Source organism: Crinia signifera, chromosome 9, assembly GCF_055691185.1.
Source record: "Crinia signifera chromosome 9, ASM5569118v1, whole genome shotgun sequence".
Taxonomy (NCBI): domain Eukaryota; kingdom Metazoa; phylum Chordata; class Amphibia; order Anura; family Myobatrachidae; genus Crinia; species Crinia signifera.
Window position 1 is genome coordinate 11142802 of NC_139225.1, and position 22556 is coordinate 11165357.

At 38.4% G+C, this 22556-nt stretch overlaps 1 protein-coding gene across 2 annotated transcripts in view; it reads left to right on the plus strand.

Moving 5' to 3' along the window:
• Nucleotides 1-22556, plus strand: part of ASTN2 (astrotactin 2) — a 349199-nt gene that overhangs the window by 140197 nt on the left and 186446 nt on the right. The window contains exon 5 of one of the 2 annotated variants that reach the window (XM_083161032.1): nt 20589-20756. In XM_083161032.1, coding sequence (XP_083017158.1) covers nt 20589-20756 — 168 coding nt within the window. Of the gene's footprint in view, nt 1-20565; nt 20757-22556 lie in introns of both variants that reach the window. The other variant, XM_083161033.1, reaches the window with a different exon arrangement.

The following is a 22556-nucleotide window of genomic DNA, read 5'->3' on the forward strand; positions in this document are numbered from 1 at the left end:
TGTTGCGGGGAGGGCAGAAACGGCGCCTCTATGACAATGCTGGGCATTCCACCGGGAACGTGGGCAGTCAGATGTCTGCTAGAGGTGCGCAACTGACATCACAAGACGTCAGCACCCACCCTCTCTTCGGCGGACACCGAAGGAAGTAAAAGTCAAATTAGACTGACTTTATTTCCAAAGGGGATGTTCGGCGACCATCGGATAATTTATTTCCCCCATGGCTGCACGCGAGGGGATGTTTTCTTGTACACATTCCCTTACATAGTACCAAGGGGATTCGGTGGTGGGGGCGGCTGTTGGGTTAGCCTGTGTTAAGGGGCTAGCCAAGCAGCAAACAACCACTGCTTAGTAAACCTTCCTGAATCAGTCCCTTTGTTTATTCCTAATCTGTGAAGATCAGCTGTGAAGGGATTTTTTCTACCAATGCGATATATGTTCAATTCTATTCTGAGTCTTCGGGAGCAAATTGATTACAGGTATTACTACCCAGCAGATGGAATTTCTAATAAAGGAGACTGTGTCCTCAGTTAACCCAAAAAGTTTTATATGAAGCTGCAGACATTTACCGGTCGCTAATTGCATAAATGTAAACAATCTTATTTATTAAGATCTTGCTTTATGTTACAGTGTTTCTAAGTATTGGTACAAGATTTATACACATTGACTTTATCTACCGGGCCGATGTCTCTGTAATTATTGCAAGGTGATATATACATACAGCATCCAATTTAGATGCTTCTTTTATTGACATACTGTATATTGGATTCTTTACTTTCAGTACATTTATTATTACTTTTATCTGTTATCTCCCTTTTTTAAATAATAAATAATATTCTTTTAATATATGCTTCATTCCTCTAATATTGCTTATTACAAAAAAAACAAAAAACACTATCGTAACTTTTTATTTTATTTCTAACTTACCTACTTGTTGGGATTCGGTAACCCTGTTCCAAGCAGCTTTCCAAGTTTCTTATATAGCGCACACATATTCCGCAGCGCTTTAAAGAGAATATTTGGATATTCACACCAGTCTCTGCCCCAGTGGAGCTTACAATCTATATTCCCTACCACATATCCACATATACATATACACACATTCTAGGGTTAATTTTGTTGGGAGCCAATTAACCTACCAGTATATATTTTTGGCTTGTGGGAGGAAACCGGAGTTAGAGCCATGGTAGAAATCGAACCCATGACCTCAGTGCTGTGAGCCAGCAATACTAACCATTACACCATCCGTGCTGTCCATTTTACTATTGACCCTCATACATATCACATTAATACATTACACTGGGGGGGGGGGGGGGTCAGTGTTAGGGAAAAGGAGTTTCACCACCTCTCCAGGACCACTTTAAGCCCAGATGCCGAATAATATAAATAGATAGATTTCATTTACTGCAACAACAAAGTACAGTAATTCAAAAAAATCAGATAGTAAATGAGAACCATTTAGGTTCTGCGCCAATGTCTTAGGGCAGTATTCAATGAGAAAAATTCTCCGTGTTTTATGGAGAATTTTTGCTTTTTTCGCCCTGGACGGAGCATTTTGCTCTCCAAAAGTGAACCACCCTATTCAATGTGAAATATTCGCCGTCTTTCTAAGTGATTTTCGCCGTCTCTCTCCGTGTAGAAATTCTCCATCTTTTGATGGAGAGCTGGAATGTGAACTTTTAATCTAAAAGGTTTTTTTTTTTTAATTTTGGTGTCAAAAAATCAGGTGTTTTTTTTCTGTGAAGGGGCATGTTATTTTTATTCATGTGCTTATAGCACATGAATATATATTTAATTTAAAAAAATATATTTTTTTTAATTGTTTTTTTTTGTTTTTTTACACAGTGCAGCCAGCAGGGGGCCGGAGCGCTCGAGCCGCTCATTAGATATTCATATATTCACTGCACCCGATAGTTAATATGCACGTTCGGGTGCAGTGAATACTGGGTCCCTCGCTGGCTATAGGGGGGGGGCAGCCTGTGCTGCCTGGGTCCCGGGGGGGGCCCCTACCCTCCACATATGTTCTGGGGCATCCAGGGAGACTTTAATCTCCCTGGATGCCACCGTCCCACGGCTCCCTGTCAGCTCCCTGCCGCGGACGCTCGTCCGCTGCAGGGGTTAAGACTCGCCGCGAGTGGCGGCGAGTCTTAAATATGTTGAATAGTGGGAGCAGGAGGCTCCGGAACATGGCGAGTGCATGGCGAGAGAAAAAATCTCTCGCCATGCACAGAGAATTTTCTACATTGAATACTGCCCTTAGTGTTATTACAGACCATGTAACTATCTAACACAGATAGTATACATTATATATTTCTCAAAATGGCAGATAAAAAGTCTAATTTCAAATTCTTACATGTCTTTTCGCATGTAAATGCAAAAATGATCTAATCTACCTAAAATGCCAAATCAGCTCAACATGACAAAATCAACACCACAGGACATGACTTTCGATTTATAAGGATCATTGTCAATTCAATACAATTAAGCAGCCAGACTACCTGAACATGAAGTGATAAAATGTACAAAAACAATTCTAATCTGAAAATTGTGCTAGTTTTACCTCTAACTAGAAAAGGATTTAATAGTTCTACCATAATGCAAATAAAAAAAAAAAAAAATAGGAAATTGAATTACAGAACAAAAAGTTCTAAAGCGGCTGAAAAATAACTGCAATATTAAGATCTGACAAAGGGTAATCAGCGGTGGCGCTCAGCAGGTCCCAATGTGACTTTGACATTTAAAAAGTTGTATGTGGAAGAAAATCTATATTACAAGGAGAACTAAAAATCAAAAGAAAACTTAAATACCATCATTAAAATGCAGGTGTTTTTATATTTCAACAGATTTTTTCCATCAGATCTAATTTCCGCAGTAGTCTGGGTCCCTCCACATGCTTAGAAATGCTCTTTTTCACGGTACTGAAAAAAACACACCAAATGAACAAAAATATAGCGTCAAGGGTAGGCGTCTGAAATAACATCATCTCAAGTGTTATCTCCAGGGATATAAATAACCATATAAACATAACCTTGATGGTTCTATAATGATAAATTCATCCACAAAGAAAAGCTTAAAAACATCTAAATTTATAATGTCACAAAAATAATAAATAGAAGATGAAGTCATTCACAATAAATAAAAAAGCAGCAAAATAAAGTATTAATTGTGACTGATCATATTTCTAATAAAGCAACATGCATGAAACGAAGTTTTAATAAATGAGTAAACAAAATATTTTTCACAATGGTGCGGGAACTTTGATGTCACATCTCCATGTACCGGAGCTCCATTAGAGCAGTAAAGTATCGGTAATGTTTTCAAGGCCGCTATCTGTCTTTTCTACTTTCAGCTCCACTTAGCATTGACCTCGGAGTCAAATCCCAATACGATAAGTCAAGAAGGCACAGATGTGTTTGCTTCAACTCTTACATGGAGATTACTATATATATATATATATATATATATATATATATATATATATATATATATATATATATATATATATATATATATATATATATATATATATGTATATATATATATATATATATATATATATATATGTATATATATATATATATATATATATATATATATATATATATATATATACACCACCAAGTCATCTCCCTAAATAAAACACACAGGATGCCCATAAATATAATTCCATCACATAGGACTTTGCAGAGAATAAGATGGTTGATATTTTTGAAAAACAAGATGTCTTCTGCAAAAATATTAACACCCTGTCCCAGGAATTGTTACCCTGTGTTGGATATATGTGTTTACAGTACATAATTGAGGATTTAGCAGTAATCCCGTACACACCAGCAGATTCCTTACAACTATGAACAGCCCAATTTTCACTGGAGAAGTTTTATTGAAGATAAAAAAACGGTACAGCCTCAAAACAAAAAACTAAAGTCAAATAGCTATAAAAACATTTATCACTGATATACAGTACTAGAGAATAAACATGTCAAACTCAAATAGGCCCATACTATACAGTAGGCCAGTGGTAGCCAACTCCAGTCCTCGAGAGTTACCAACAGTTCACGTTTTCTAGATCACCTAGCTGGGGAACAGGTGTATTCATTACTCAATGACACATTATAAATGATCCACAGGTGGAGCTAATTACTTCACTTGTGATTCTGTGAGGAGACCTGGAAAACGTGAACTGTTGGTAGCTCTCAAGGACTGAAGTTGGCTTCCCCTGCAGACAATTTTTTTAGACTTAAACATATATGTAGATAACGGCTCCCTGCGCCCCATGTCATTTATTGAATATCGGCCCCATCAACACAACATGCACTGATACCGCTTCTCCCCCATAATGACACTCCATAAGTCTCTCCTCATGGGAGACAGGAGGAGGGAGCTGCTTCAAAGTGACCATTACCCAACCTGTAAGATAAAATGGAGGAAATGTACAATATTGTGTTCCCCAAGTTGTGAGTGTGCTGTCAGTGTTACTCTGTGAGAGCCTGATGTGAGTGTGACACTGCATGTGAGTGGACTGTACGTGTGACTCTGCATGTGGGAGAGCCTACATTGGGTATGACTTTACATGTGTCAGAGGCTTCTGTGAGAATGTTGTATCCAGGGATGAGTTAAAGGGGTGACGTATTTTCACCCAAATAAGGTTCCTCGGTCTGTATTCACTTGACAGGACCCAATAGGTAAGAGTTTCAGTGTAACTTCCATACGTAAGGCTTCTGCATGCATTGCGGTCTTTACATTTGTAGCATTCAGAATACTGAACAGGTAAAATATCTCAATAATCACAAAGAGGTTCTTTTTTCACAAATGAGATAATTCACAATACATGAAAAATAATAAATAGATTTTTACTATTTACCAGCCTTTCATAATGAAGGAACAACGCAACAGTAATGTCAGAGCTGGTGGCTGTGAGCGACCGAATGGGACAACATTGAAATGCTCCATGAGGCACCATTTAGTCTTAGTAACTTGGGCAGGGTTGCCTACTCTCCCGGAATGGTCGGGAGGGTCCCGGAAACTGGGCCCCCCTCCTGGCTGTAATACCGACATTGCACGTTGGGGGGCAGGGCTAAAATGACGTGACCACCCTAGACATGGCCCCAATAGGGCAGCCCATCTGTGTCTCCGCCCCTTAACTGCCTCTTTTCCCCTCCGTTGATGGCCCCGCCCACCTACTTCACTAAGCTGGCTGCCCTCTCCCAGAGAGGGCAGCCAAAAAGTTGGCAACTATGAACTTGGGATATAGCTGATGACTTTGTTTCCCAAATACACAGTTCTCACATATGGCTATGTCACTTACTGGCATTCCTTCTGCAGACTGTTATATCCATGGTGGCCAAATCTTCTATGACAGAGTACCAGTGACAGTATTGTGTATGAAGGACTTACTGACACTTTGTGTGTGTATGGATGATGGATGCTCTTCTGTTCTCACATTGCAGTTTCTTTCTAAAATTGAACTCTGGCCTCTCTGATCTAAGACACTAATGGAGATATGATTTGTTCCCATTTTTGGCACATTTAGCACATGATGGCGTTCTGTGACTATTGTTCTTTCATCTTTTAAGTGAGTGTTAATTGTCCCAAATTTAGTAGCTGTATAATTATTTGGTTAATTTGGTGAACCACTCACCATTGCAGCTGGGTTGCCTCACTTTACCATTGCATAGGAGTCACACTCTTTTGCTTGCACTGAAATGGCTTGTGACCTATCTTGTGACAATTATACTGCTTGAATCTAAATTTTCTGAATTGTTTACTCTCTTTTGCAATGCAATAGTCTGATCATTTGTATCACAAGGTACATTTCATTGGCACTGTAATAACTTTGCTCTGACTGCATCTTTGGTTAACTTTGCCTTGTTTGCCTCTAGCACCACAACTACGAAATCAAACTCAGGTTAAAATTCTGTAGCATTGCTGTAGCAATCTCTTCATCATCTTTTTGCACAAAAACAGACTTTAATTGCAGACAGATGAACACAATTTTCTCTATGTCACTACTCATACTAATGCATTCACTTAATTTTATGTCATACAACAAACATATTAAATGTATTCTCTTCGTGAGGCCTCCATCCTGATATGTGGTTTGCAATTGTGTCCACATATCTGTAGCTGACATCTTCCAATGTATCATAAATGTGTTGCTCCACACTGAAGCTTATGTTTCCCATAGCTCTGTCTATATTATCTGGGTTTGAATCTGTATCTGCTTAAACAGTGACTTTCCATGTCCTTTCATGTTTCAAATGCTTTTCGATAGCAAACTTCAATGTATCAACCATGTTATATAGTAAGTAAGTAAGTTTAATTTATATAGCGCACTTTCTCCAACAGGACTCAAGGCGCTTCTCTGCACCTTTTAACTTGATAAACCCCAGTGGTATAGCTTTTATATTGCCTCAGATGGTATCTGTTTTCTGCTCTAGCATATTTTGTACCTTGTATAGCTGAGTCTGGGTGTCTGTGTACTTTACACCTGTGTGCCTAGACCATTTTCTCCTATGTTCATGGGTACCGAACTTGTGTGCCTTGGCACATACTGTAACCTGCTGGGAATGAGGTCTATGCGGGTAGTATTGTTGCAAATATAGGCACACAAGTGACACAAATGACTCAAATTATTTAAAGCCCAGTTTTCTTAACCAGTGGTATTGGTTTATTATTATACTTATGAATGCTCTTAATACACTTGAAGTGGGGTTCTATACAGCTCACCAGCCAGTGAGTGTATGCCGCTTCATATGTAGATCTCTTTGGAGATAGATATGGAGATTTGTATCCACCATGTCACATTATTTATTTATTTATTTTTTATTAGCAGTTTCTTATATAGCGCACACATATTCCGCAGCGCTTTACAGAGAATATTTGACCATTCACATCAGTCCCTGCCCCGGTGGAGCTTACAATCTATATTCCCTACCACATGTACACACACACACACACACAGACATTCTAGGGTTAATTTTTTGGGGAGCCAATTAACCTACCAGTATATTTTTGGATTGTGGGAGGAAACCGGAGTACCCGGAGGAAACTCACGCAAGTACGGGGAGAATATACAAACTCCGCACAGTTAAGGCCATGGTGGGTATTGAACCCATGACCTCAGTGCTGTGAGGCAGTAATGTAACCATTACACCGTCCATACTGCCCCGTATATATAACACATGGTGGGGATAGAACCCATGACCTCAGCGCTGTGAGGCAGTAATGTAACCATTACACCATCCGTACTGCCCCGTATATATAACACATGGTGGGGATAGAACCCATGACCTCAGCGCTGTGAGGCAGTAATGCTAACCATTACACCATCCGTACTGCCCTGTATATATAACACATGGTGGGGATAGAACCCATGACCTCAGTGCTGTGAGGCAGTAATGCTAACCATTACACCATCCATACTTTCCATTACAGTTTCACTGTACTAAGATAGCTATAGCAAATGTGCAGTGATATATCAGATTGGAGGACAGACCTCCCTGAGTCCTAGTGCCCTGCATGTTTGAACTGTGGGGATAGTGCATAAGTGCATTGCTTTAATTACAAACAAAAACTTAAAACGACATCTTCTAAAAGTTACTATGTTACTTTACTTCACATCCTCTACACCGTTTCCACCAGTAACTCAGTAGGTCCCAACAGATATTAAAATGTGCCATGTAGAAGTATTTACCAGAAAAAAATGGAAACATTTTACAAACCTACTCTAGCATTTATAAACGACTGCACATTTTATATTTTAATCGGAGGATTTCAAACACGTAATCTATTTTATATCTCATTTGATTTTAAGAGATTGTAGATAAATCTTTATAAGCTAGTATCAAACTGAAGTACATACTCAATGTATGTTTATGCAAGATGTTGTCTTCATAGATAGGAAGCTTAGATAGAACCATTTCCACATTTCCCCATGGCATTTAACCCCTTCAGTGGCACTCCTGAGAATTTTCCAGGTTATGCTCGAGTTCACAGACTGGCAAACCCGGAAAATTCTCAGGGGTGCCACTGCCTGCACTCCCTCCTGGCTACTGCTGGCAGGCCCTGCCCCTTCCCCCGGCTGTGTGCGGCTTGACCTTGTAACGTCACACCGCACACAGTCGGGTTGCTGGGGGCAGGGCCGGGCAGCAGCTGATAGGGTTCTCAGCGGTGCTGCCCGGCCCCGGGAAATGTAGTGTGTGTGTGTGTGTGTGGGGGGGGGTGCTAGGTAGCATTCCCCAAAACAATTTGCCCAGTTGGGAGAGCTCCCCCAAAACACATCACTGAAAGGGTTAATATAATGATCCCTTGTTGCAAACAAGTTAACATGTGTATGGTTGTGATTATTTGTTTCTAATAATTATGGAAGTACAGTATTGTGTGTAGCTATCTCTCTATCTTTCATAATTATGGGCCTTATTCAGACCTGATTGCTGCTTTGCAAAACTGCAGAGGTCTGCGATCAGTTCATACAATGAGAACAAAAGTATGGCATATATGACCTATCAGGCGCTCTTTTTCTGCCGAATCAGTGCTATGTCACTGCGATCAGTTAGCCGTCCCGACAGAGTGATATCCCGCCCCATGCAAGTCTGCCAATGACTTGCGAATCGATTACTGTTCAGGAAATAAATTCGCAACTCACTCACCATCAAATGCAAATAAAATAAACTGCTGATTTTTGTCGCTGTTTGGCGTCACACATGCATAGAGTGGCCCAGACACATGCGCAGTTATTTGCTAATCAAGCGGCTTGCGAAATAACATAACAGCGATCAGGTCTGAATAACCCCCTATACGCAGTACAGACACATACATGGTGTAGAATTTATAAAATGTATAAATATCACATGTTTCTAAAAATAAAAATTGAGAAATACAGTAATAGAAAAATAAAAGGCAATAATAATTGTATGATACAAATATATAAACAGGACATATGCATAATAAAGAATGATGGGGTCATCCGAAATTATGTTATGAATAAAAAGAAAACATGACAAAAGCTTTATTAGTAGACTTCAAAAATAATGTTTTTAAAAATTTGTATTACTGAATTTTTTTTTTTTTCAAAATGTACAGATAGAACTTTCAGGATGATTATTTTGGATATTGTCGCATAATAACTATTACTCTATATGATATTCATAGACAGTCCATAGAATGAACATATTTTTGTATCCAAATATATAAATATTTTATGTGTTAATAATAATAATAATAATAATAATAATAATAATTATTATTATTAGGGCAATTTCACACACTCCGGCTCCTGCGGGGCAGTGAAAACCCGTACGGCCATAAAATGGAGGGGATGGCCACAGCCCGGCAGCCGTCTCTTCCAGTGGTGGGATCCGGCTGCAACCGGGCCATGGTCATCTCATGTGAATGGACACAATAGTGTCCATTAACAACTACTGTGCACGGCACGGATTTTGGCCATGCTGGATTTCGCTGCCCGGCAGGAGCCGGAGTGTGTGAAATAGCCCTTATGGTTCCATAAGAATTGGATTTAGTTTCACTCGCATTATATTAATATTTTCTATATATCCTTTGTAATATTGGGCCTCCATCCATGCTACTTAATTAAAATTTTCATTTTTTTTTTCCATACTGTATTAGCTTGCTTTTTCTCATGTTGTGAGGAGCTATATATTTTTATGAACTTTTACTCTTTGTAGAACATTTAAATAGAGATCATTGTACTTTTGCTGTTGCTTATAATTTAACTAACCTAATTTTCGTGACAAAATGTAACTTGTGAGCATCCACATCTTATCTTATGCTCTGTTTTTGCTGACTATAAAGAGAATAACCTGAGGAAACAGAGTAGTATCCAGTTGTGACAAACATTGACACATATAATGTCCTCTTTGAAGGATATTTTGGCTGTGGGGAAAAGTTTAGAACAGAGTATTGATAGTTGATTTCAACAATCGTTAACAGCAGCATCAACCTTTATTTTCATATTTTAAACTGGATGATTGACAATTTATCATACACAACAAAAATGCAAAAAAAGGGGAGCAGAATATAACTAAATTTTCTCTTTCTACATTTCGTTGACAGCGACATCCCGCTTACTCAGTCTTATTTAAACTACAACAACAAGAAGAAATGAACAAGATACAGTTACAGTACATGGCAGTCATTATATAATTAACATGTACTTCTTTAGAAGCTTGACAATGAGTCATTACTCTATAACTCAAAGCAATTAAAAACATTTTTGATGCCTCTGGGAAACGTTAAGTGTAGATACACAGGAGACGCACTATTTACAAATGTACATATCCTACAATATGAAAGCATAATATACTCACATTTCCAGGAACACTTTATGTAATCATATAGTAACAATGGCAAAACACCAGTTAACGCCTGCATAAACTAAACTAATGTCTTTACAATAATGGATAATTATTTGCATCAATATTGTGTTTTCGAGACAAAGCGCTTCAGAATATTTTTATTCTAAACCATATTGAATCCTAAGGGGTCTGTTTATTAAAAGCTCATTGGGAAAAAATGGATTTTTGCAGAGATATAATGCAGACTAGTGCCGCCAATGGGTGAAGTCCGATCCATTATCCAATCCTGATTTTTTGCATTTTAAATAAACCGTATTTAAATCCAATTTCAAATATCTGCAATTGCTGTCCATTACATTTCCCTAACAAAGGAATCATTTCTACAAGAGGTCCCAATGTGGTTTCAAGCTTGATTTCCATTAGCAAAGGCATTTGATGAGCATCTACTGCAAGGGAAAGCAATATAAATGTAAAACTTGGAAAAATCCAACATTAAATTGATATGGTGTTTTGCTGGAATTTTTCTATCCTCATGTGTTTAATAATAAAAATAAATTAAATAAGCAATTAAACCACTGGTTTATGCTTTAAGGAAGATAAAGATAAGCTAGAAATATTTTTTAACTTTCCATACTAGAGTTTATTAGCAGTGCCCAGGTAAGTAATATAGGGAGATATATATACAAAACCAATAGTGTTAAACAGCGCCCAAATATATTGTAGTAAGATAATTAGTATCAGTCTTTCCTACTACTTTTGCAATTACAATCAACCATGATTTCTTCTTAAATATAAAACATTTATTATAAAATACATAAAAACTAATATTCTTAAAATGGAAGTATTTTCTTGGGATTGTGGATTATACCAAGATCCGACGCGTTTCATCTCTTTATGAGACTTCATCAGGGGTTTGATACTTTTAGTATGAATCTTTAAGAATTCGATGATATTTTAACTTTTAATAGAGTTCTTAAAGTTTCATACTAAAAGTATCAAACCCCTGATGAAGTCTCATAAAGAGACGAAACGCGTCGGGCACTTGGTAGGATCCCCAATCCCAAGAAAATACATTATACATTATCGTTTTACCATGCGTTCCATCTACTTACTTCCAGTCCTGCGGATTTTAGAAACTTTCTAAGATGGTTATGCAATCATTTGATAATGCTAATTATAAAATGATATTCCTGTCCGGCGGCACCACAGATAGATGCGCCTATTGGGTTTCTGCTAAGTGGATAGCGCGCTTCATTTTGTTAGGGAGACCGAAGTTTCGGTCTATACTATGTCCATGCTGTGTAGTGATCCGACCTATTAGTATTCCTAAAAAGATTCCACATACTGTTCTAATAAAGATAGGTTCCACATTTCAAATAATTATTAACTTTTTAAATGTAATTTAAATGAATTCCTCTCTAATTATTCATTTTAAAATGCCCAAAAATCTAACTGATCATTTAAAATAAAAAGAGTTAACTTCAAAGCAGCAGTTGATCCTTAGCTGATAACTGTACATAAATCCAGGATTCCAATATTCATCCAAGACATTTTCTTCAGAAAATTATGTGGTTGTTAATAGTTTATTACAGAGTAGTACAAGAAGGCATTGCTGATGTGAATCTCTTAATGATTACCAGAGCATAGCCACTTATATTTTATAGGTAATCAATAAATTTCAACTGTACACATGCCAGCATTTTATACACCTTCAAACAATAGTGATTTAAAATGTATATTTCCCCAGGCATCAGATAAAAAACTCTAAAATACTATCATGCAATATGCTAAAATAATATTGATCAAGCATGTGATCATCCACAGTTGATGATTTTGAAAATCCAGTAATTGTATTCTTTGGTAGAGCACAAGTTTGGCGGTTACAAGTAAAGTGGATGAAGATTGCTGAGTATGCAGAATGGGCAATCATAATCAATTCATACTTTCCTGTTCTTGTTTTTTTTTTTAACTAAAATCTTTGTGAGCCCAATTCAGGCCCCTTTTAACATCCAGGTTTTAGATAGGATAATTATGTGTAAAGTAATTTCGAAATACGTAGTATATTGTGAGTTTAGTGTATTATTTGAAAATATATTCCAATACTCCTGGTAGCTACATAATACCACAGGTATTCAGCAATTTTATTTTGGGTGGAAAGAAGTGTTAAGAAGTGTCAGAGTCGTGGCAAACAATAGGAGAAAAGGTAATTTGTCAGTGTTCAGTTGTATTGGATGCTGTGTTAGTTTTCAGAGAACATTATACTAATAGCAAAAACTTAGAGGAAGTCCCACAGGATAATACTGCCAAAAGTTTAGATTTTATTTTTTGTGTTTTGCTATATTTCCCTAAACTATGGGGAGTATTCAGTGTGAGGGTCACGGCAGTCGAGCTTGCTCGACAGCCGTGACCCAGTCCCATTCTTGGTCAGCTCGACCGAGAACATGCAGGCGGGATTCAATGTCCCGTCTGCCGGGGAGCGAGAAGTGGGCGTGTCCGCGAGTTGTGGCCGGGAAGAGGCGAGCTGCATCCAGGCTGTTCACGGCAGAACGAGCCCGACAGCTTGTGATGTTGGGCTCGTTCTGCCGAGATACCCTGCTCAATGCTGTCGGGAAGACAGCATTGAATAGGGCCCAGCGGGTATCTCCCCGATGAGATATGCTCGCTGGTGATTGAATATCCCCCTATATCTACAAAGAAAATAATAACAATTTAGCCATACTGTTGTAGGCTGTTGGTAATGATGTCAGTGGATAATAATATAAAATTCTAGAGAGGCCCTGTTATATCATTAAACAGAACAACAAATTTTAAGTCTTAAATGTGCACTGGAAGTGAGCTTTGTGTTTTGTGCATACGATTTGTTTTTGGAGAAGGTGGAGGGATCTACATTCTCCAAAAGGTCGTTTTCAGATGTCACATAATTAATACTGTACAATTTAAATGTTACATTTGAGTTCAACATAAACATACTTGTTTTGAGAGGTCTTACCTTTCTACATTTCCAATCAAGATCAGCATGAAAATAAAAGAACAGTCAAAGCAAATCAGAATATACAGTATAAGTAAAAAGCACCAAACAGAGGAATGAATGAGAATTTCAAGTTGAAATAGATTTACTCAAAAAAAAAGCAGCCAGTGGGTTGTCAAAACTTTGACAATTAGTTTTAAAAATAATTTATAAAAAAATAGTTTCTATTGTTATTTTAAATGTATAGGTCAAAACTGACGCCAATTACCAACTTTGACAATATGACAGTTACTATACATGCCCTTATAGTTTCTTATTGTAGCTAAATGTGCTTCTTTTATCAATTATTATAAAAAGAAAAGATGGATGTACTGTAGATGGTTATATAATAAATGATTGCCTTTTTATGAAAACTGCCATTAATTATAATTTAAACTTTAAGTAGACATTGAAAATTATTGTTTGCTTGTTGAGACTAACTGTTTGAATGCCGATTTAAGTTCACTTTAAAAAGATTTTTAAAAAATACCAAAGGTGTAAATACTAGATAGATAGATAGATAGATAGAAGGATACAAACTAAAATCTTCAATAGTTACAGCAATATTTGTTTTAAATGTACATAGTCACACAACACAATATAACAATCAAGACTCCTGGTTAGAAAAAATAAAATATTACACTACTTATTACTTTGACAATTTTTTTTTATCACATTTTCATCAAAAAATATAATTCATGCTGCATAAAAACTGTTCTAAAATTAAACTATTTATACCAAATCTAAACATAATTTTAAAATATTAAAAACTGTCTGAACAGAGTAATAAATTGCCATTTTTTTTTTGCTTGTGTAGTTTTCATATTAAGTGTCGTTAGTACAAATATTTGTACAATCTGCCAAAATGACAATTCAGTAAAAATAACCAAATAATCTGTTTTATTTGTTACCTAGTTATGTATCCAGTGTATTTAATTATTAAGTTCCAATGCTGCCATATTTTAAATTGTGCTCTTACTTTATATCATCCATATCAATTCATTTCATATAGTTTATATGCACTAAATCAAAATGATTTCTGGTTAATTGCACTGATCATTTCATTATGCAAGTTCTTTTTTGTCATTGTTTTTGATTCAATAGATTTTTCACCACCTTGTCTGTGTTATTTGAATTGTGGTGCCCTAAGTCAAGTGATCCATGTCATTCCTGTGTTTCGGAGCAAACACTATGTACTCTAGTAATATTAATCCTTGTAGACAAGAAAACATCTTTCAGCATCTGTCACTGCCACCTCCAAGAGCTCTCGCACTGCTTCCAGACCCATTGACACTGGCATGTACAGTATCAAGACAGTAAAGATGCTATTCATCAAGTATAACAATAATAGAGGGTTTATATGTCCAATGGAAGGTAGCATATCAAACTACTGTAAAAAAAAAAAACATATAAATCACGGTACTTGTTTCCTAGCACGGCCACAACGATCTTGATCTGGGGCATCTCAGGTAAAAAAATCGCGTCGGTCGCATCGCATGCGGGCTAAAAAATCGCATGCGATGCGACCGACTCGATGCCCGCGATTTCCCATAGGGAACAATGTAAAATGTCTCAATTTAACCAAATCAACATAGGGAACAATGTTAAATGGGCCAGAGACCCCAAAAAACCCCCCTGACCAGTGAAATGGCCCCTCAAAAATAGTAAATGCCACCCCACGATCCATGTGAACCCGAAGCGTGGCGAGGGCAGCGAGCCCGCGAGGGGCGGTGGTACGCGTCCTCCGACCTTTTCATACCCCCACTATCCACGTCGGCGTGGAGTTGAGAATAGATTAGTGTGGCAAAAGTAGCGAGCCACCGAGCCCGAAGCGTGGCGAGCAGACGCGGATACCTTCACAGGTAAACGCGTCCCTTCGCGGGCTTCACAGGTATCCGCGTCCCCTCGCCACGCTTCGGGCTCGGTGGCTCGCTGCGCTCGCCACACTAATCTATGCTCAACTCCACGCCGACGTGGATAGTGGGGGTATGAAAAGGTCGGAGGACGCGTAACTATTTTTGGGGGGCCATTTCACTGGTCAGGGGGGTTTTTGGAGTCTCTGGCCCATTTAACATTGTTCCCTATGTTGATTTGGGTAAATTGAGGCATTTTACATTGTTTCCTATGGGAAATCGCGGGCATCGCGTCGGTACCATCTTATGCTTATTTTGGCCGCATACGATGCGACCGACGTGATTTTGACTTTTTCAATGCATTTCAATGGGAAATCGCGGGCATCGCGTCGGTCGCATTGCAGACCATTAAAAATTACCCGCGATGCCCGCGATTGTGGCCGTGCTAGGAAACAAGTACCTAAATCACTCCAGAATTATGATGATCAGACACATAAAACAATAATTCCACAAATGCCAATAATACATTATATTAAATACCACAACTATTTTTGTTCTCCGTTTCTTTTGCATTTGCATTTCTTTTTTTTTCTGCAAACATTTTTACAATGATTTGGTAAGGAGTGTGGCATAACTGAACCATTGTAATACACGGATTGAGGGGGAGTTTTGTATGCCATTTTTATTTTACTTTCTAAGGTTCTTTGATGTCTTTTTGCTTTCATCTATAGCCTTTCTCATGAGTGGGACATCACAAGCGCTAGCACTTTTTTTATTATCTCTTTTAAGAGAATAATGGAGGTTGAAATTAGATGTATGAAAAATGCCCTCCTAAACTGGAGCACAAAACACATATTCTCTCAGTTGTACTTGTATTTCTTGAAATAATCTACAGTGCTACTTGCATGACATTTTATTGCTTGCAACCTCGGCCTTTTGCATTTGTAACTTCTCTTAATTGACAAAAAATATTGTCTCCATTCCTACTAAGTCACCTTGCTCAGGGCAGTAACAGGGCTCTATGCCGTGTGCTAACCCCAAGCCTTAACCTTTTACATTATAAATTCATTCCTGGGGCACTGGCTCTAGGATCCCTTGGATGCTCCTGGCGGGTCTGCTGCAGGGCTACTAGCTGTCATTAGAGGCAACCTGCAGGCCCTGAGCCATGTGCGATGATACTGCCCACACACCATAGCCCTGATTTTCTTCATCATCTCTTATACTCACTCCCACCAATTCTCAAATTCACTATACAAAGGAAAATTCTTGTTTATGACTGCTTTCTACTAACATCACAAATTGACTTTCAGACCTCAAAAAAAACATTAATAATTTTAAATATACCATAATGATAAAATTCTAAACTATCCTATATAATAAAGGCTAATGCTGCTCCTCCCCTGTATGGGGTTGGGATGTCACCAGATAATGCACAGCGGAGTAATTTTACGTGTTACTTCCCATTTCAAGATTTTCTATACAAATACTTTTTCATGACTGTTTTATTATTGCTAGTGTGCCGCACTGTCAAAGTAGGCATAGCTAGCACCCATCAGCCCTCATCCTAATGTGGGCGATACAACAGCAATGTGAGTCCCTAGTGCTGGTACAGGTGGAAATCAAAACCGCCATTTGGCAGACATCAACAATCGGCAGCATGTCAGGAAATAGGGCGAAATCAACACGTTAAAAATCCCCATCTCACCATACTGATCATTTTGTTTTTGGTGGAATTATTGTATCTGTGATTTCCAAAATGTTGGAATTCTTAGATTGAATTTCCAGTCCTTGGCACTGGCAGAATGGGGAATTTGGTCACAGACAGTGTCTAGGTAGACATTTAATAGGTTGACTCACACAAGGTCAACATTGATAAAATGTACTAAGTCGAGGCTAAAAAAAAATGTCAACACAAGCAAAAAAAGGTTGACATTAGTTTTTTGGTTATTTTGGAGTCAATGTTGGCACTTGAGCACATGGACTTCTAATTAGTGTAGCGCACACCCTTACATGGTTGTCTCGCTCACTGCACTTCAGGCTAGGTGCCTCACTGTGTTCTGCACACTTCAACGTTTCCTATCTGAGTCCATGTGGATGGTAAAGCATGAAAAAGTCCACAAAAATAGGAAAAATCTTGAAAAACTCATGTTGACCTTTCATGCATTGAACATTTGTTTCGACCTATTGACTGTCTTGTCTATGAGCCAACAGGATACTGAAATCATAATGGAGCGGAATGCTGTCGTTTAGCGCCTTAGCTCAGCTTTTGTAGGTTCTTCTCTTAATGCATAAAAATGTTAAAAAATTATACATAAAATTAGACTAATATCCACATGAATATTTAATAAGACAGATCCATAAAATATATTACAATTCACGTTCTTAAATCCTCATTAAACATAAAATGGACTTCAGTTCTTTTTAGCTAATGCAGGGATCCTCAAACTATTTTGCTCTGGGACCCCATCCGACAATTAAAATAATTACAGGACCCCAGCAAGTTACTGCAGAAGGTCATCACATCACATGTGTAGTCAGCAGACAGCACATACATGGCAGCATTGTGGAGGCACTAAACCATGTGAGGAGTAACATCACAGTCAATTCAAAGGACTGAGATTAGAAAAGTCATCAGCCTGATGGTCGGTAACATGAAGTCGCGACCCCATGCTGAGAAGGTTGGGACCCACTTTGGGGTCAGGACCTACAGTTTTAGAACCGCTGAGCTAATGAGCTGATAATTGCTAAAGGTATCTAGAACTGAGGCAATAATGCAGAGCTGCTCCAGAAGAGAAGTCTTGGCTCTGGAGACAGCATTGTGGAATCTTAGACAACCTAAGCTGTAGCCATTGGAGTATGGGCAATAGATAATTCAATGGTGCTGCAACAATCATTGTATCTGTGTAAGCAGTCTAAATTATTTTCCGAAATGGGATAAAAAAAATAAGTCATAACAGCTAGGTACGTAGAGCCAATTAATCATATTCCAACATGACCACTAAATATCCTCTTATTGCCTTTCCAAACTTTAATTAAGTACATAATAGCAGCTGTGTAATAATGTCCAAATAAAACGCAGATGCGGCAGAGGATGTCTGTAAGAAATAAACCCCTCTTGCGTCTTTACATCGATGCAAAATGGGATCACCATCGCAACCACTGGGTCACCATCGCGACAAGCCTACTCAGACTGACCATTGGAACTGTATATTCAGATGGATCTACCCTAGGCAGTAGGGAAAGACAAAGAAGAAACACTCCTTTTTGGGGGCACACTTCAATTAAAATTAATGTATTAAAATGTAACTTTATTACAGTATTTAAATGTATCCACCTAGGAGACATGTGTTATGTATACAGTAGCGTGTAGTAATTAAATAGTAAATCAATAGGTAAGGAAACTCGCATATTACTTATAACTTTATATAAGCAAGTGAATATTGACAACAACTGTTAGAAAGGAATCAGAAGAGAAAGCAGACCATACTGTACAATTATTTGTGTACTTTAGTATAGTAAATCTATTTCTGATAAAGACATCCGCAAAAGAATTGGATGTAGACAGATTCAATGGGTAAAGGCCAATACACACTGGGCGACTTTGAGCTGAAAGTTTCTCAAAACAGCAGGTTTGATCGGCTTTCAGCTCAAAGCCGCCAAGTGTGTATGCCTCGGCGATGAGCGGTGAGCGCTGCTGCGCGCTCCCGCAACATTGCCGGGAAAGCCGCTCATCTGCTAGTTATACCAGCAGATGAGCGGCTTTCAGGATGGCTTTGCATAGAGCTCCGCTATGCAACGCCATCCTCCCCCCCTCCATCAGCGCCGCGCAGGGGGAAAGCAGCTCAGTGTGTATGCACTGAGCGGCTTTCCCCGCAGCGAGGAGCACTATCATCGCTGTCCATATACGCTGGGCATAGTCGCCCAGTGTGTATGGACCTTAAGTGCTGAAACAGATCCACTAAACAACTCCCATATAATAAAGAAATCACACTGTGGAAAACTGTTTGTATTTTTACAGCAGTGTGTTATTGATCCATTGGAACTGGTCAGCTGGGTCCTTGAAGTCTGTATTGCTGGGCTCAGCTTACCTACAAAAAGGGTTCAACATGTCCTAGTTTTGTTGAATGGGCCCGTTTGCCACCCCCAACCTCCTCTTCCAAATGCTACAGCATATCATTCATGCAGTTGCTAATGGGGGGCTGCAAAAAATCACACAGGCACAGACCCACAAATCTCAGATTAGTATGTAAATCACGGGTTTACGTGCTAGTACTTGTGTACTATGATTTATTTGTCTTTCCAGGCACTGGTATTTCTGCAGTTCACATTTAAGATGCAGAATTATTTTCCTTCTTTTATATTACTTTGGTTTTAGAATCTTTTTCCAGCATTTTTGTTTTTACTAGAATATGCCCAAACTATGAGCTGTCATAATGTATTATAATAAATGACAGAGAATTAAACATGGTCATCTTACTAACATTTTAACAAAAAATAAATTCTGAGTATTATTATTTAATATAGCTCATTAAAATCTGTCCAATGACAGAACTTCTGCTACTGCAGGTGGTGTAGCAGCTATACAGCTCCGCAGTATGGGGAGCTTGGTATTTCCAGATCATTTGCTCCAGAGGCCCCAAGATTTTTGATCATGGGCAGAAAGCATGACCGTGCGGTTGGGTATCTTTTGGATTATGTGGGTGGACAGAGTTGTCCCCACCCCTGCTTTTCTTACAGGGCCCCACAGCATCTAACAGTTTGAAGTTAAGATGTTTATTTTTATATCTTTTCTTAAGCGAATACTGTTTTTTTTTTCCCCGCTTGAACATTTTGATACATTTTGTGTTGCATGTATCACTTTTCTAATGTGTGTGTTTTTGAAAACTTTTTCTTGGTTATTTACTGTATGTATAACTATAGCTTATCTGTTTTTACAGTATTTCACTTTGCATATTTTACCTTTTTTTCTTGATTTACAATTTAAAGAATAATTTTATGCACTTTTTTTTTACAACAGAACTAATAGATGTAAGTTTTACAATAGAAGTTTGGTTGTATATTTTACTGTTTTTATATGCATTGTCTAGCAAATGTACTTGTATTGTACTTATATCGGAGCACTGTCCTGTATTTGCCTGGGGTGGGGGGGTGGGGTGCAGACATACAGAGACTTGTACATAATCTTTAGATACAGATACAGTACCAATAGATACACTTCAATAAGGAATATATATATATATATATATATATATATATATATATATATATATATATATATTATATATATATATATAATGTTAAGAGATATTATAAGACTTATTTTTACATGATTTTATTTTGTTTTGTTTTTTGCCTCTCAATCTACAATCGACTTGGTTGTTGATATCTTCTATAGTTTTTCCCCTATTTTATCTGCAGGAAGCAGCTTTGTGATCAGTGAAGGCAGTTCTCTTGATGTGTCGAACTGGGTAAATCCTGCCCAGCTTTTCCTCTTCTATCAAGTGAATTCCAGCTCCCCATGGGTACGAGATCTTTGTGGCCAAAGAACTATAGATGCTTGTGAGCAGATCTGTGACCCGGACACGGGTGAGTCCAGGGAACAATAAAATGCTATTTACAGTAGATGCACACTGCTCACAACAAATTATTATTGCCTTCAACTCTTATATAATCATAGTAGGGGTGAACAATAGTGAGTAGAGATCAAAGCTTGGATACTAATTTTATTCTGAAACTTTTTTTTTATAATAAGAATACCTTTCCCATATGTCAGTAAAATATTATTTATTTATTATTATTAACACTTCCTTATAAAGCGCATACATATTCTGCATCGATTTACAGAGTACAGTTGAACATTCACATCAGTCCCTGCCCCAGTGGAGCTTATAATCTATAGTCCCTACCACATGTACACACGCACATTCTAGGGTTCATTTTGTTGGAAGCCAATTGACCTTCCAGTATATTTTTGGATTGTGGGAGGAAACCGGAGTACCCGGAGGAAACCCACGCAAGTACAGGAATAATATACAAACTCCGCACAGTTAGGGCCATGGTGGGAATCGAACCCATGACCTCAGTGCTGTGAGGCAGTAATGCTAACCATTACACCGTCCGTGATGCTTAAATATGTAAACCATACTTGACCATGTACAGTATGTAAGAGTTTTTCTATTATTTTTTTTAGAAATGTGGTTTGCAAGTTGCTATACATGGCAAGTGTCCTCACTCACACTACATAGGTGTTTTTCTTCCAGTTATGGTATGGTCCACAGTGCCTAGGTTGACAGTCAACACCAAATGGTCAACACAGACAAAAATAACGACAAACGCACATGATTGAGATGGAAATAGTTGACACATGAAATGGTCAACATTTTTCATGGGTTTTTTTTTGGTGTCAATTCGTAGATTTCAGCACATGAACCCCAGGTTAGTGTACTGCTTTGCTCATCATACTGCGGTCAGGGTTCTTCGCTCCACTACTGCTGCTTTAGCCACACTTTACAGTTCCCAATCTGAGTCCAGATGGATGGCAAAGTATCAAAAAGTTCAAGGAAGTTGTGGGTATTGTACTTACAGGTTCAGAGCAGACAGGAGGTAATCATTGTTCCAAGCAAGATTCAGAGCAGACAAAGAGTGGTCATTGTTCCAGGCAAGATTCAGGAACAGGTTCCAACACCTAACAAGGAGCAGGAATCAGGAGTACACGATGAACACATCCCCCAATAACCAGCGTGGACCCCCAATAACCAGCGTGGACACCATTTAAATGTTATGGGGCCATTCAACACAGGACTTCCAGACCGAGCCTGTTATATGTGCAGCATGATTACATACCTCCTAAAGGGAAGCGGTCATTTTGTTGACACTATGCTGACATTGGAAATGTGAATTGCAGAAAGCCAGCACTGTAATGCAGATATGGCTGCCATGCTAAGTTCCAGCACAGAATTAAGAAGAATTGTGCCTGCGCTGGCTGCTTCCAAATAATTGTATCAGATGTTTTTCAAAAAATTAACAACAATTTATTAAAAACATTAACATGAATAAAATCACACTAGATATACAATGACTTGGAGTCCAATTTTTAGGGGTATATATCACTGGGATAGCGAATTTGCATGTACTGGCTGAGAATGATAAGGTGCTGTGAGATTTATATTACCATCCTGGTCGGTCTGGAAGATATTCGTATACCAGATGTGGGATCACAGTCCTGAGTGTGCCTCCGTGCGTGAATAGGGCGTCATACGCCCCTACCTCCTGAGCAGGAGAAGACGCGTCACAGTGTGCCGTTCAGCACGCCCCCAGGTCATGTGACGTGCACGTGACCGGGAGCGGTTGCTGGGCAACAGAGGAGTAGCGCTCAGGTAAGCTGAC